Source organism: Lepidochelys kempii, chromosome 6 (genome assembly GCF_965140285.1).
Source record: "Lepidochelys kempii isolate rLepKem1 chromosome 6, rLepKem1.hap1, whole genome shotgun sequence".
NCBI lineage: Eukaryota > Metazoa > Chordata > Testudines > Cheloniidae > Lepidochelys > Lepidochelys kempii.
This window is the reverse complement of record NC_136385.1, coordinates 122,711,640-122,726,340: the sequence shown is the minus strand read 5'-3', so window position 1 is coordinate 122,726,340 and position 14,701 is coordinate 122,711,640. Positions and strand designations below refer to the sequence as shown.

Sequence of the window (14,701 nt, the reverse complement as noted above, 5' to 3'; positions counted from 1 at the left end):
CTCATTTCAGGTACTAAGGTAAGGTCAGCAAGAACACAAACCAACTCTTGCACACAGAAAGTAATAATCAGTCCTAAGAGGCAGCGGCCACTTTCTGCACCCCTTAAAGAAAGTCAGTATCTGTTCAGCCCCAGCAGAGAAATGCCTGATGTCTCCGGTCCACTTGAAGGCCATCTAATTCCTATGGCTATTCCATTAGGTAAGAACAACCAAAAGCCTAATGAGTTGTATGGGCTAGATTCGTCCCTGCTGCTTCTGAGAGAAGCATCTCTTATCTCTCTGTATCAGTGATGGCTTCTGTGCCCATGGAGATTTACAACTGCCCTTCCTTTGGGGACCCTGGTATGGGGGCGCAGTTTTAAATTCTGATGGGACTCAGTAGAAGCTTAACATGCAGAGGCTGTGGTGGGAATCTGTGTATCCTCTGTTTCTTTTAGCCAGGCCCACTCCTAGCCAGCACCACTCACACCTTGTGCTGCCCGTTTGAGGACATCCTGGCAGAGGAGAGATTGCTGGCATTTTGCACTGCAGGAGCCTCTTTCCTGGTACTCTTCCCATCACTGAGACTCTGCCTTTGGCTCTACAGGAGGAGACAGTGTTGATCAGAGAATGAATTCTGGGCCCTGGAATTTAATCTGCATGACAGAGAGTAGATATAAATTGATCATTTCTGCCCAGCAGTTTCAATAATATTGTCCCAAGTTGATTAGAGCATATTGATCATCACTGAGATAGTTTCCTCTTGAGAGTAGATATAGTCTGAGTACTGTTAGTATATAGACAGAGGTTAATATTAAGCTGACACCTAAAGATAATAAATATACAAAAAAGAGGGGCTGCAGTCAGAGCTCACAGGATGTTCTGTCCTGAATCATATCTTGACTAACTGGCCTACTAGTTCTAGATAGGAGGACGCAGGGGGAGACTGTGTACTGTAGGTATTGATTTTATATAGCCCATATCCCGTAGATCAAAAATGTCTGTCAGTTACGATGACTCAAGCTTTTGTGTAGCACAGGTGACTGCAGTTATTGTTGTTTCATAACACTAGGTGGCACTGTAGTCAATTGAACTACTAGAAAACAATTGGGAAAATCCTCAGGCATCTAGGATTAAAAAAATTAATATGAAAAAATGCATAAAAATTTAAATGTAACTGATAAGGCACTAGATTTTGACCAGAGAGGAAGAAAATTAATCTGATTTTTATAAAATTCACAAAAACGTTCTGATTTAAATTAAGTTTAACTTTATTCTGTTTAATCAATAAATTCAAGATTTTTATGTTTCTTGACTAACTTTCTTTAGGTCAAACGCAAATTAATGGCATCTCACCACAGTCTGCTGGAGTCATTATTGGTAAACCACACCCTGTTACAGTGATTGCCTCTGTTCTTCCAGCTCCTCCAAAACCACAACCTAAGCTAAAGAAACCCAACATAGCAGTAATAGAGATGAGATCAGAAAAAAAGGACCCTCCTAAACTCACTGTGCAGGTATGAAGCAAGAACAACAACTGCTTTACTTATTAATATTTGCTAAAGATTGTTTGTATTCAAGGACAGGGTAGGCCCATTACTCAATGGGGGGGAGACAATAACAGAAAATGTGGGAATGGTGGAAGCGCTAAATGCCTTTTTTGTTTCTGTTTTCACCAAAAAGGTCAGTAGCGATCTAACAACTAACACAGTGAATACCAGTGAAAATGAGGTAGGATCTGAGGCTAAAATAGGGGAAGAACAAGTTAAAAATTACTTAGACAAGTTAAAAAGAAAAGGAGTACTTGTGGCACCTTAGAGACTAACAAATTTATTTGAGCATAAGCTTTCATGAGCTACAGCTCACTTCATCGGATATCTTCAAGTCACCAGGGTGATGTCTTCAAGTCATACGTCCTAGAATACTCAAGGAGCTGACTGAGGAGATATCTGAGCGATTAGCCATTATCTTCAAAAACTCATGGAAGACTGCAGAGATTCCAGAGCATGGGAAGAGAGAAAAGATAATGCCAATCTATAAAAAGGAGAATAAGGACAACCCGGGTAATTACGACCAGTGGGGGGAAAAAAATCTAACTAGCTTCAAGACTGAGCTTGATAAGTTTATGGAGGGGATGGTATGATGAGACTGCCTACGGGACGGCTAGCAGCAAATATGTCCAAAGGCCAGTGATGGGACACTAGATGGGGAGGGTTCCGAGTTACTACAGAGAATTCTTTCCCAAGTGTCTGGCTGGTAGGTTTTGGCCATGTGCTCAGGCTCTAACTGAACGCCATATTTGGAGTTGGGAAGGAATTTTCCCCTGGGTCAGATTGGCAGGGACCCCATTGGGTTTTCGCCTTCCTGTGCAGCGTGGGACACGGGTCACTTGCAAGTTTAAACTAATGTAAATGCTGGATTCTCTGTAACTTGAAGTCTTTAAATCATGATTTGAGGACTTCAGTACTCAGCCAGATGTTAGGGGTCTATTATAGGAGTGGGTGGGTGAGGTTCTGTGGCCTGCAGCGGGTCAGACTAGATGATCGTAATGGTCCCTTCTGACCTCAAAGTCTATGAATCTGAGACCAGTCAGCTTAACTTCAGTAATCAAAAAGATAATGGAGCAAATAAGCAATCAGTTTGCAAACACCTAGAAGATAATAAGGTGATAAGTAACAGTCAACGTGGATTTGTCAAGAACAAATCGTGTCACACCAACCTAAAAGCTTTCTTTGACAGGGTAACAAGGCTTGTGGATAGGTGGGAAGCAGTTGATGTGATATATCTTGACTTTAGTAAGGGTTTTGATACTATCTCACATCACCTTCTCATAAACAAACTAGGGAAATATAGCCTAAATGGTTCTACTGTAAGGTGGGTGCATAACTGGTTGGAAAACCATTCCCAGAGAGTACATATCAGTGGTTCACAGTCAAGCTGTGGAGTCCCACACGGATTGGTCCTGGGTCCGGTTTTGTTCAATATCTTCACAAATGATTTAGATAATGGCATAGAGAGTACACTTGTAAAGTTTGTGGACGTACCAAGTTGGGAGGGGTTATCAGTGCATTAGAGTATAGGATTAAAATTCAAAATGATCTAGATAAACTGGAGAAATGGCCTAAAGTAAATAGGATGAAATCTAGTAAGGACAAAGTCAAAGTACTCCATTTAAGAAGGAACAATCATACACATACAAAATGGGAAATGACTGCCTAGGAAGGAATCTGCGGGTTGTAGTGGATCACAAGCTAAATACGAGTGAACTGTGTAACACTGTTGCCAAAAAGCAAACATCATTCTGGGATGTATTAGCAGGAGTGTTGAAAAGCAAGACACAAGAAATAGTTCTTCCACTCTACTCTGCGCTGATAAGGCCTCAGTGGTGTATTGTGTCCAATTCTGGGCACCACATTTCAGGAAAGACGTGGACAAATTGGAGAAAGTCCAGAGGAGCAAAAATGATTAAAGGTCTAGAAAACATGACCTATGAGGAAAGATTTTTAAAAATGGGTTTGTTTAGTCTGGGGAAGAATACACGGAGAGGGGACATGATAATAGTTTTCAAATACATAAAAGGTTGTTACGAGGAGGATAGGACAAGAAGCAATGGGCTTACATTGCAGTAAGGGAGGTTTAGGTTGAACGTTAGGAAAAATTTCCTGTCAGGGTAGTTAAGGACTGAAACAAATTGTGGAATCTCTGTCATTGGAGGTTTTTAAGAACAAGTTAGACAAACACCAGTCAGGAATGGTCTAGTTCAGGGGTTCTCAAATTGGGGGTCGGGACCTGTCAGGGGGTCGCGAGGTTATTACATGGAGGGTCGCGAGTTGTCAGCCTCCACCCCAAACCCCACTTTGCTTCCAGCATTTATAATGGTGTTAAATATATAAAAAAGTGTTTTTAATTTATAAGGGGGGGTTGCACTGAGAGGCTTGCTATATGAAAGGGGTCACCAGTACAAAAGTTTGAGAACCACTGGTCTAGTTAATAATTAGTCTTGCCTTGAGTGCAGGGGTCTGGACTAGAGGATCTATGATGGTCTTTTCCAGTTCTACACTTCTGTGATTCTATGTGAATGATTTGGTATTGGTGGATGCCTTTTCTCTTAATGTTAACACCGTATGGTATAGTGTAAACAAAAATCAGTCATCCTGTGCAAATTGTTTTGAAATTTTTTACAATTATTTTTATTATTTAACCAGAATAGAGTTGTTTGGAAAAAGAACATATCTGAAAGTATAATCCTTGTGTTGAGGAGAAAACAGCCCTGTGATTTTTTTTAGAGGGAGACTTTCATGCTGGAGCAAACTTGAAAAGGAGAGTTTAATTTATTTAAAACAATAGCAATTTACTTGGCTGAATGCTTTGCCATTTAAAATCTTTGTTTAAATATGAGTTTCCTTGCAACACAGTTTCCCTTCAGACCAGTCAACCACTGAAGTCCTAATTCCATGTTTGTGATATGAGTCTGTTGTCATGGAAATGGAAAAGAATGTTTTGTCAAAAATTCAGTATTTTGTTTTCATTGGAGAATCAAACTGAAGCAGAAGATATGCTGTCAGTATTCCCCTCTCTCCCCTCCCCCCTTTAAATAGAACTACTTTGGAATAATAGAAGTCAGAAATTAAAAAAAAAAAATCCCAGACAGAACATGTAGTCCATCCCTCTGCCAGTGCACTACTTTTCTCATCAACACACTTTTTTGGTAGTGCTTTGTTCAGTTTAGCTTTAAATGTTCCAAGTGATGAGGCTTTTGTCAAAGATTTAAACTAGTACTTACATTTCTTTTTGATGCATTTGTGTACCTGTTGAAAAATCTTTGTCACTGCAAAGAACATAACCACTCTAATTCTTCTTCTAACTGTTTTGTACAAAGATTGTACATCTATTACAATGTGTCTATTACAAAATTAATAGTTACTGCTTATTACTTAAAAGTACACTTAACAACACAGTTGTTTATAAGGCAACATAAATGACCCATTAATCAATCAATCACAGAATTCTGAATAATTGATGTGAATTGGGGTGGTGTATTTATTATGTAAAATTACCATACATGTGTTTGGCAATTAAAACATACAAGATGACAAGGTCCCAGGGTGTTAATCTATTATAGATAACAAAACTGAAGACCTCAAATGAAATGGAGAGCAGTAAAAGTAAGATAACAGAAAAAAAGGAGAAGGAAGTACTCTTGGGGGAATGTTCTTAGTTTGTTTATTATGTTAAATCTGTCTTTAAAATCCAGTCCTGATCAGGTGGAGGCATGACAATGGGGAGCCATTCCATGTTCTTATGAAAAGTTTGAACAGAGGAAAATTTAATTAATACAGACTTAGACTTTGGACTTGTGGTGTTTTCCATTTTAGGTATTACCAAATGTAGATATTGACAGTCTTTCAAATGACAGCGTGAGTATAAACCAGGCTCCTACAAGCTCTGAAGCAGCACTTCCTCCTGTCAGCAGTCTGATTCAGGTATTGGTCTAAATGCCTAAGAATCGGTGTTAGTTTGATAAGTAGATATTAATACATTAATGTTCAATTACTATCAAATGATCTAATGTAGTATTCCTTCTTTGTTAAAGAAAGTAGGCCCACTAGTAAACAGAAAAGAGAACTAAATTGCGACTTCTAAGATGGGTGGGTTTTTATTTATTTATTTTAAACAAAATCTTTAACAGGGTGTAGATCGTTAATTTCCTTCCATCCCTGAGTAAGGGATGGTGCGTAGCTGTGCCTACCCCAGGAACAGCATAGGGAAAGAATTGTGACTCTTTTGCGGCGGGGAGGAGGAAGTAATCTGCTGTTGGCCCAAACCAGGAGCACATTGCTTCTCCATCCAGGCAGGCTGAGCTGTATTAGCTGGCACATGGAAGAGAGAAGACTTCACCTACTCCTTTCGCTCTTTATGTCCGTTCCCTGTCCACCTGCCTTGGGTGGGGAATAGTGGCCCTGTGTATCACCTCACCGCCCTGCACACAGACCGACAATACAAGGTAGCTGTGTAAGAGAGTAAGGAGGTGCCTTGTGCTCCCTTACACAGCAACACAGGCAAGCCACTAACTACTCGGTGAGATGCTATGGCCTATATTGTGCAGGTCAGACTAGATGATCATAATGGCCCCTTCTGGCCTTCAGATCTACGAATCATGATTTTACCCATATCACTTTTCAGGAGTTGTCATAGAGCATTTAGGAAATAATAAAGATTGTGTGTGACTTCCAGGCAGAAAACTATGTAAAGAATGTTAAGGTTGCAAACTGAAGTGTATGATTACAAGATCATGTATTGTTTCTTCCACAGGACCTCTGCCTCATTCAGTACACAGGCTGAACTATGTGAACTGAATGAGGCAACTGTTCAATATATCTTTTTTCCTTAACTGTTCAGCATGTGTGAGTCTGCTTCATTCACTGCACACCAACCAGCCTCCTCACTGCATGAGGTGAAGTTCCTGCAGACCCCTGCCTCATTCACTACACAACTCATTCATCATTCCGCTGAACTCTCATTCTTATTCTGCCACTGAATGAGGCAGTGTTCTCCCCGTCCCCCATCACACCCCCTCCCCCCGCAAAAGAGCTTGTGATCATGTAATTAAAAACTAGTTTGTAATGATTATGCACAAGGAAGTAGAGTTAAGGTTGCTTTGGGGAACCTTAATTTAGGTATTGAGTGATTCACTTTGCAGTCATTTGTTCCTCTCTTGTGTATTTTAAAAAAAAAAGTTTGATAGTTATAACAATAATTTTGTCCTGAGATTCTGAAGCGGAGATATTCTATTAAATCCTACAGCCAAGTCCAAGGAGTGCTAGCATTCATTTTATTGAATTGCTTAATGGATACCATCCAGTCCTCTTTCTGGTCTATAGAGAAATCCCTCTGTTAGGATAAAACATTTTTGCATGGTGGTTGTTTAAGATCTAATTAGTGTGCAACAAGATGGTCACTGTAGCTTGATCATATTCTCAGTATAAAGTTTTTCTACAGTTATACCTTCTTAATTTCAGATGTGTATGTTTTTGTCTACCTTTTATAAGGGTCCAGAACAAACTCAGTATGAGGAGGAAGATATAAAGTTCCCAGGAACTAATTTTGTGGATGTTACTGATGTTATTCAGGTAATTACATCCCAAAGATGCCTTCAGTTCTGTTCTGTTCCTCAATATGAAATAAAGCATTAAAAATTGTACTTTATACAATATATGCGTCTTGTTTAGTTTAGCTTTATCTGAGATTGAAAGGGGTAGTTTTAAATGGTTGGATGCCAAGTAATTTTGTTTTTAAATGACTAAAAACATTTGGTTGGGAGAAACAAGAAATGATAGGCCAGCTCTTACTTACTGGTTTCAGAGTAGCAGCCATGTTAGTCTGTATTCGCAAAAGGAAAAGGAGTACTTGTGGCACCTTAGAGACTAACAAATTTATTTGAGCATAAGCTTTCGTGAGCTACAGCTCACTTCATCGGATGCATGAAGGAAGAGAGTTAACTTAATTTTAAGAACTGGGTTTTAATTGTACATGCCTAGACTCCTTAGAAATAAAGACATGCCGTCAAAGAACAGCACTTCAGAGTCAATAGTGGTACTAGAATTCGAGACCTACCTATATGTGCACTTATTGGAGAATAGCAATGAAGTAAGTTAATATCAAGTATTCTGACAGAGCATAGATCATTTGGTGATGTTGCAGCCCTTGAAAATGAATTGCGTATATTGTGTTCTTATTACCAAATGGATTTTGGAAATAAAAGTAAGAAAAACTGTCAGTAATACCCTGTAAGTATACGAACATGCAAATAACCTTATTGACAGCCAGTCAGAGAGCTCCATTTGTGACCAGTATGATAAATTCACTTCAGAAATATATGTATTAAATGTACAGTATATCAAAGAATATGTTCCAGTCTTGTCAAAACTATGCAAATGACTCTTTAAAATAATGACCAGAACTTCTCTAAAAGAACTAATAAATCTACTTGGGCAGTTTTTTTCTATTTGCACAAAGGCTTATTCTTTAAAAACGAACAGGGAAACTACTTAAGAAATCAATTTAAGAAATAACAATAAAAAGAACCTAGCAGCATCTAAATTCTTTAAATGTTAATATGAGTTCTCCATTTTTCATATTTCTCCAGGATTGCTTTTATTTTTTGTTGTTGGCAATGGCCTGCATTTTAACCACAAAGCAAAATAGTGTTTCAATGGCAACACATGTTTGGCTCATGACCATATATATAGTGTTCTTAAAGACAAACATAATGTGGAGCCATAAAATCAGGTCTCCGGAGTGACAGAAATATTTAAGACCTCAAAAGCATCCTCTTTTATAGTAATAGCTTTGCTTTGAATGTGCATGGAGATATGTCCATAAAATGTTATGCAGGAAAACTGGCCTTTTTCCCCCATGAAAAGTAAATTTGTTAGAAGTTAAGAAGATAAGTATTTGTCAAAAAACTTCCTGTTTTTTCAATTTCATGTGGACAGGATTTTTTGGTACTTTGGTCCATGAGTTTTCTCTGAGTTCAGTACTTCTCTCTGATTTCTTGTGGTAGAAGATAGGTCCAGAAGATACTGAAGATGTTAAAATGCTAATTTTAGTTAGCTACTCTGTCACTGGATAATGCAGCAGTTCCCAAATTTTTGAAAGTTGAGTCCCCTTAGAGGAAGATGAAATCTGTTGTACCCCCATTGCTGTCCTGCCATGTCATGTTAAAGGCCTACCTGTGGTAATGTATAACCCTTCTGCATTTGCCCTCTTATCTCTTGGTGCAACTTGCACTTTGGGGAAATGCTAGGGTAGAACTTCAAGTTACACCCTTTCTTTTTCTTTATGCTTTGGAGGGCAGTGAAATAATTAACTCTGTTGACAATCAATGTATCCTCATTAGCATTGGAGTTAGCACCCATTGAAATAAATGGGACAGTTCACACCCTAGAGCTGTTGTTTCAGGCTCTCATTTTGAAGGTTTCTCCTCAACAATAATTGTTAGAGACTATGTACACAGAAGAGTTTTAACAGTGTTACCAGTATAGCCATCCCATCCATGTGGACACTCGTGTTCTGCAGTCTGGTGTCAACCCCAATTCTGATACATATGAACTATTCCCTTCCTGTGTGTAGTTTTGAGGGACAGTTCAACACTGCAGTACGCAGCCAGATGTTGGCCACAAGTAGCATCTTACTAGATGTCCTTGGAAAAGAATCAAAGTATTCAGATTTCTCAGAGCAGTCAGACTGGTTAGACCTGAAGTCAGACCAGTCTTTCCTAAATGGGACTTACCACTGGCGCTGAAAGCACCCTTTTAAACCATTTACATGGATCCTCACCTTTCTACAGATCTATCAAAACCTATTTCTTGGTTGCTTTCACAACTTCTAGATGAGTCTTTAAGTTGGCAGCTTTATCTATACATAAATCTCATTAAGTCATTCATAATGACAAAGTGGTATGAAGGAACTCATAATCTTTCTTGTCAAAAGTGAACTCATCTTTTCGTGCCACATAGGGGACAGCATCCTGCAGAAAAGCTGTGGCATAATATGGATGCTTTTGGAGTACTAAAGAGATATATGGAGTGCACTGATTCAATGAGAAGATTGGCTTCCTTGTTCATCTCCTTTCATCCGAAGTAACAAGAGCTCCAGCTATCCAAATTATGTCTGGCTAGATGGATCAGATTATGCATTGTCAAGGCATACAAGGCATCAGGTTGAACCTGTTTTGACAGAATCAAAATACGCTCCACAATATCTACGGTGTCTTTAGGCACTTTCTGCCCATGTTCTTCCCCTGAGGAGATCTGCTGGGCAGCAACATGGTCCTTTATTAACCCTTTTATTAGACACTATAAGGTGGACTTTCTATCCTCTGCAGAAGAGTCCTTCAAAAGGAAGGTGCTGCACGCATTGATCCAGAAGTTGCTTTCTGATTTGGCAATTGATGGGAAAAGCCCTTCCTTCACTTCTTATTCTACTTCTTCATCCCTCCCTAGTCCTGTTCTCTCCTCCTACTTCCCACATGTGACAGTACTGTGGGAGACATAGGGTTATAGAATGGGAAATTTCTTATCTGATAATATCCTTTACAATAGTAGCAGCATCCACAGTTCTTCTTTGAGTGATTGCTCATGTATTCCACAATAGGTGTGCATGCTCACCACGTGCACCGGTGCCAGAAGTTTTTCCCCTAGCAGTACCTGTAGGGGGGAGCACCCCCTGCAGCCTCTGGAGTGTCACCTGCCTGGCGCGGTATAAGGGGAGCTGCGTACTCCCCCCACCCTGAGTTCCTTCTTGCCAGCAGTGAAGGTGCGTCGGAACTGCTCTACTCCAGCTTTGCTGCAGCTCGTCCCCAGAACTGTTCTTTTGTTCGTTCAGCGTTAGTACCTGTAATTAGTTTAGTTTAGTTAGTCAGTGAGCCCGGGCCGGGGCATGTCCCGCGCCCTGTGGTTTAAGTCATGCGGCTCTTGTAGGCTTTCTGTGCCAAGAAGTGACCCAGACGCACACTGTTTGCGCTGCTTGGGAGAAACCCATATCAACGAAAGGTGCAAGATTTGCAAGTCGTTTAAGCCTCGGACCAAAAGAGAAAGGGACATTAGGCTCCGGGCCATCCTGATGGAGTCAGTGCTGACCCTGACCTCAGCACACCGCTCCAAACTGGTACCCAGCACCGCGGCATCGGTACGCGGCGAACCTCCGGTGTCATCGACCAGTCGGGGCACTCCAAGAGGGCCAGGAAGACCCTCTTTTCGCAGTGGCACAGACGGAAGTCTGGGACAGAGGCTAGGCCCGTGTCGGGCAGTCCTCGATCCCCACTGGGCCCCAGGCCTCCGACTCAGCGTAGTAGCCCAGCCCCTTCAGAACAGGCCTCTCCGGATGTCCGAATGCTGTCCACCCCTGAAGCTCTCCAGGCGGCATGGGACATTCTGTCCACGCCGGTGCCTGGAGCGCTACTGATTTCGGCCCCGCACTCCAGAGGCAAGCCACCACTGGGATCTCCGCAGTCGCCTCCGGCCCAGTACCGGTCTCGATCGAGAGAACGTTCCCCATGCCAATCACCCCCTAGCGATCGCTCAGGGCAGAGTCCAGGTGGATCAACCTCGGCGCCAACCAGACTGTCTGGCTTGGTTCCGTCCGGCTGGGACTCGCGGCACCACTCATCCTCAAGGAGCAAATATCAGCGGGAGCACAGCGGGCGTCGCCATCAGTCCTCCTCTCGGAGAGGGTACCGCAGTCAGTCGTGGCATGGTTGTCGACACCGTTCCCGCTCGGACTCCCACTCCAAGTCTCTGCCAAGACAATGCACTGCCGGGCGTCGATTGCCAGCTTTTCACTGTTGCGGGTCCGCCCATCAAGGCCGTTCACGGAGCAGCTGTTACCGCTGGTATTGGTCCTCCATGTCGAGATCGCGGTCCCATGACTGTCGTAGATCCCGGCACTGCTGCTCCTCCTGGTCCAGAAACAGCAACAGATCTTACGCCAGCCATAGCCATTCATAGCTGTCCTTCGATGGGCAAGGCCAGCCAACCCGAACAACCAGCCCCGCTGGTGCCACAGCAGATGCAGTGGCACGGAGCATCATGGCCGGCCCAATGGTACCAGTGGGCACTGTGGCCTCCGGCGCAGCCCCCGGTGGGAACTCGCTCGGTGGCTGGAGCTTCGGAGGCACCGTCGGCCTCCCTCTCCAGACCCCCAAGAAAGGAGGTGGTGGGACGTGCGTCCTCGGCACCGTGCCCAGAGTCCAACCCGGAGGAGGCGATTGCAGCCCTGCCCCCCCCCGTATCCTGCAGGAGGACTTCAGAGCCACCAAGAACTCTTAAAGAGGGTGGCAGCAAGCCTCCACCTCCAGGCAGAGGAGATGGAGGAGCCCTCAGATTCCCTGTTTAACGTGTTGTCCCCATCGACACTGGATAGGGTGGCCTTGCCTCTCCATGAAGGGGTGGCTAAGATTTCAAATGCCCTGTGGCAAACAGCGGTCTCGTTGACTCCATCTCTAAAAAGGTGGAACGCAAGTACTTTGTACCCACTAAGGGGCGTGAGTATCTGTATACTCACCCGGTCCCCAACTCCCTGGTGGTCGAGTTGGTCAACCACAGGGAACGGCAGGGTCAGCTAGCCCCGACCGCAAAGAACAAAGACTCTTGGAGACTGGACTCTTTCGGAAGGAAAAATTTATTCATCTTGGGGCTTCCAGTTACGAGTGGCAAACCATCAGGCTCTCCTGGGCTAGTACGAATTCAATCTGTGGGGCTCCCTGCCCAAGTTTGAGGACTCCCTCCAGGAGCACAATAGGAAGGAGTTTCCAGGCGCTAGTGGAGGAAGGGGCAGCGGCTGCTAGGGCATCCCTGCAGGCAGCCTTGGATGCTGCGGATATGGCCGCACGATCAATGGCCTCCGCGATGTCTGTGAAACGGGCGTCATGGCTCCTGCTCTCTGGGCTGTCCAGCGAGGCTCAGTATTCCATGCAGGATCTCCCGTTTGACGGGAAAGCTCTGTTTGCGGAGGAAACGGATACAAGGCTGCATGGCATGAAGGAATCCTACACAACCCTCCAGACTCTGGGCCTCTATGTTCCAGTTCTGGCAAAACCTAAGTTCAAGCCGCAGCAGACGCTGGCCCAGGCTGCCCTCCTGAAGTATGAGGCCAACCATAAGAAGCAGCAGGACTATAAGAGACGCCTTCAGAGGCAGTCTCGGCCTGCCCCCCAGCCTGGGTCCTCCAAGGGCAAGCAGGTGGGGAAAAGGCATTTTTGACGGGACGCTTGGGGGCACCTCATCAGGGATCCACCCCCAATAAAGCTTCCCTTCTCCAACCAGTTGTGTGCTTTCCTCCCAGAATGGTTGCCGCTAACCTCGGACTGATGGGTCCTCAACACCATCTCCCAGGGTTACACCCTCCAATTTACTTCCTCCCTGCCCAACCACCCCCCACCCCGTCCCCCTTGGGGGATCCCTCGCACGAAGCTCTGCTCGAGCAGGAGGTGGGTCGGCTCCTAGGTCTAGGAGCGATAGAGGTGGTGCCTGAGGAGTTCACAGGCAAGGGGTATTACTCCCATTATTTCCTTATCCCGAAGGCCAAAGTGGGGCTCAGGCCCATCCTTGACCTCTGAGGTCTGAACCAGTACATGGTGAAGCTCTAGTTCTGCAAGGTCTCCCTGGCCTTCATCATCCCCTCCCTGAATCCCGGGGACTGGTACACTGCCCTCGATCTACAGGACATGTACTTCCACATCCACATATTCGAGGGGCACAGACCCTTCCTCTGTTTTGTGGTGGGACAGAATCACTAACAATTCACAGTCCTACCGTTTGGTCTGTCTACTGCCCCCAGGGTGTTTACAAAATGCATGTCGGTGGTAGCGGCCTACCTCAGACAGCGGGGGGTCCAGATATTTCCCTATCTGGACGATTGGCTTGTCAAGGGCACCTCCCGGTCGCAGGTGAGGGATCACGTGGTGCTCCTCCTGTCCACGTGCACCGCCTTTGGCCTGTTGGTAAACAACACCAAGTCCACGTTAGTCCCAGTCTAATGCGTAGAGTTTATCGGGGTGCTCCTGGATGCAGCGTTGGCCAAGGCCTCTCTCCCGCCAGGCAGATTCGAGACCCTGAAAGGTCTCATCGACTCAGTCACAAGGTTCCCAGTGACAACAGCCAGGGTTTGCCTACAACTCTTGGGTCACATGTTGGCGTACACGTATGTGGTTCATTACGCCAGGGTCAGGATGAGGCCCCTCCAGCTCTGGTTGGCCTCGAAATTCTCCCAGGCCACAGACAGGAAGGACAAGGTCCTCACCGTGCCGGACCCTGTGATCACCTCCTGATGGTGGTGGTCCGCCCCAAACAACATGCTCCAAGGGATCCCATTCAGGGACAGGGCGCCATCATTGGAACCGGTGTCCGATGTGTCGGACCTGGGTTGGGGGGCTCATGTGGGGAACTTTCAGACCCAAGGCCTGTGGTTGGCTCAAGACCTGACCTTACATATAAACGTCAAGGAGCTCAGGGCATTGTGGCTGGTGTGTATGGCCTTCCGCTCGCACCTGGAGGGCAAGGTAGTCAGGGTCCTCACGGACAACACAGCCTCAGTGTTCTATATCAACAGGCAGGGCGGGGCTCGATCCTCTGACCTCTGCCATGAAGCCCTCAGGCTGTGGGACTTCTGTATAGCCCACGACATCCACCTGAAGGCCTTCCACCTACCGGGTGCCCGGAACGAGAGGGCAGATCGCTTGAGCAAGGACTTTTCCTCGCAACACGAGTGGTCCCTCCACCCGGAAGTGGCCCACCGACTCTTCCGAAGGTGGGGAACTCCCCAAATGGACCTGTTCATGACTCAGCAGAACCGGCGATGCCCCCAGTTCTGCTCCGGGGTGGGTCTGGGGAAGGGCACTCTCTCCGATGCCTTTCTCTTATCCTAGTCAGCCCAGCTTCTCTACGCCTTTCCTCCGTTCCCTCTAATAAGCAGGGTCCTGGAGAAGATAAAGACGGACAAGGCCTGGGTCCTCCTGATTGTCCTGGTGTGGTCCAGGCAGCATTGGTACGGGACCCTCACGGGCCTGGCAGTAGCTCCGCAGTGGCTGTTGCTGCTCCACCCAGACCTGCTGTCTCAGGACCAGGACCGCCTCCTCCACCCCAACCTGGCAGCTCTTCACCTCGCTGTGTGGCTGCTCAGTGGTTAGGTGGAGAGGAAAGGACGTGCTCAGAGCAGGTTCAGC

The 14,701-nt window shown here is 45.2% G+C and overlaps 1 protein-coding gene across 11 annotated transcripts in view; it reads left to right on the top strand.

Annotated features, from left to right (window-relative positions):
• The window catches only part of KIAA0586 (KIAA0586 ortholog), a 134,105-nt gene that overhangs the window by 58,258 nt on the left and 61,146 nt on the right, over positions 1 to 14,701 (top strand). For 8 of the 11 annotated variants that reach the window (XM_073349974.2, XM_073349981.2, XM_073349977.2 and 5 more), the window contains 4 exons: positions 11 to 199; positions 1,309 to 1,496; positions 5,355 to 5,462; positions 7,029 to 7,109. In XM_073349974.2, coding sequence (XP_073206075.2) covers positions 11 to 199; positions 1,309 to 1,496; positions 5,355 to 5,462; positions 7,029 to 7,109 — 566 coding nt within the window. The remainder of the gene's footprint in view (positions 1 to 10; positions 200 to 1,308; positions 1,497 to 5,354; positions 5,463 to 7,028; positions 7,110 to 14,701) is intronic. The other 3 variants (XM_073349976.2, XM_073349975.2, XM_073349978.2) reach the window with 3 other exon arrangements.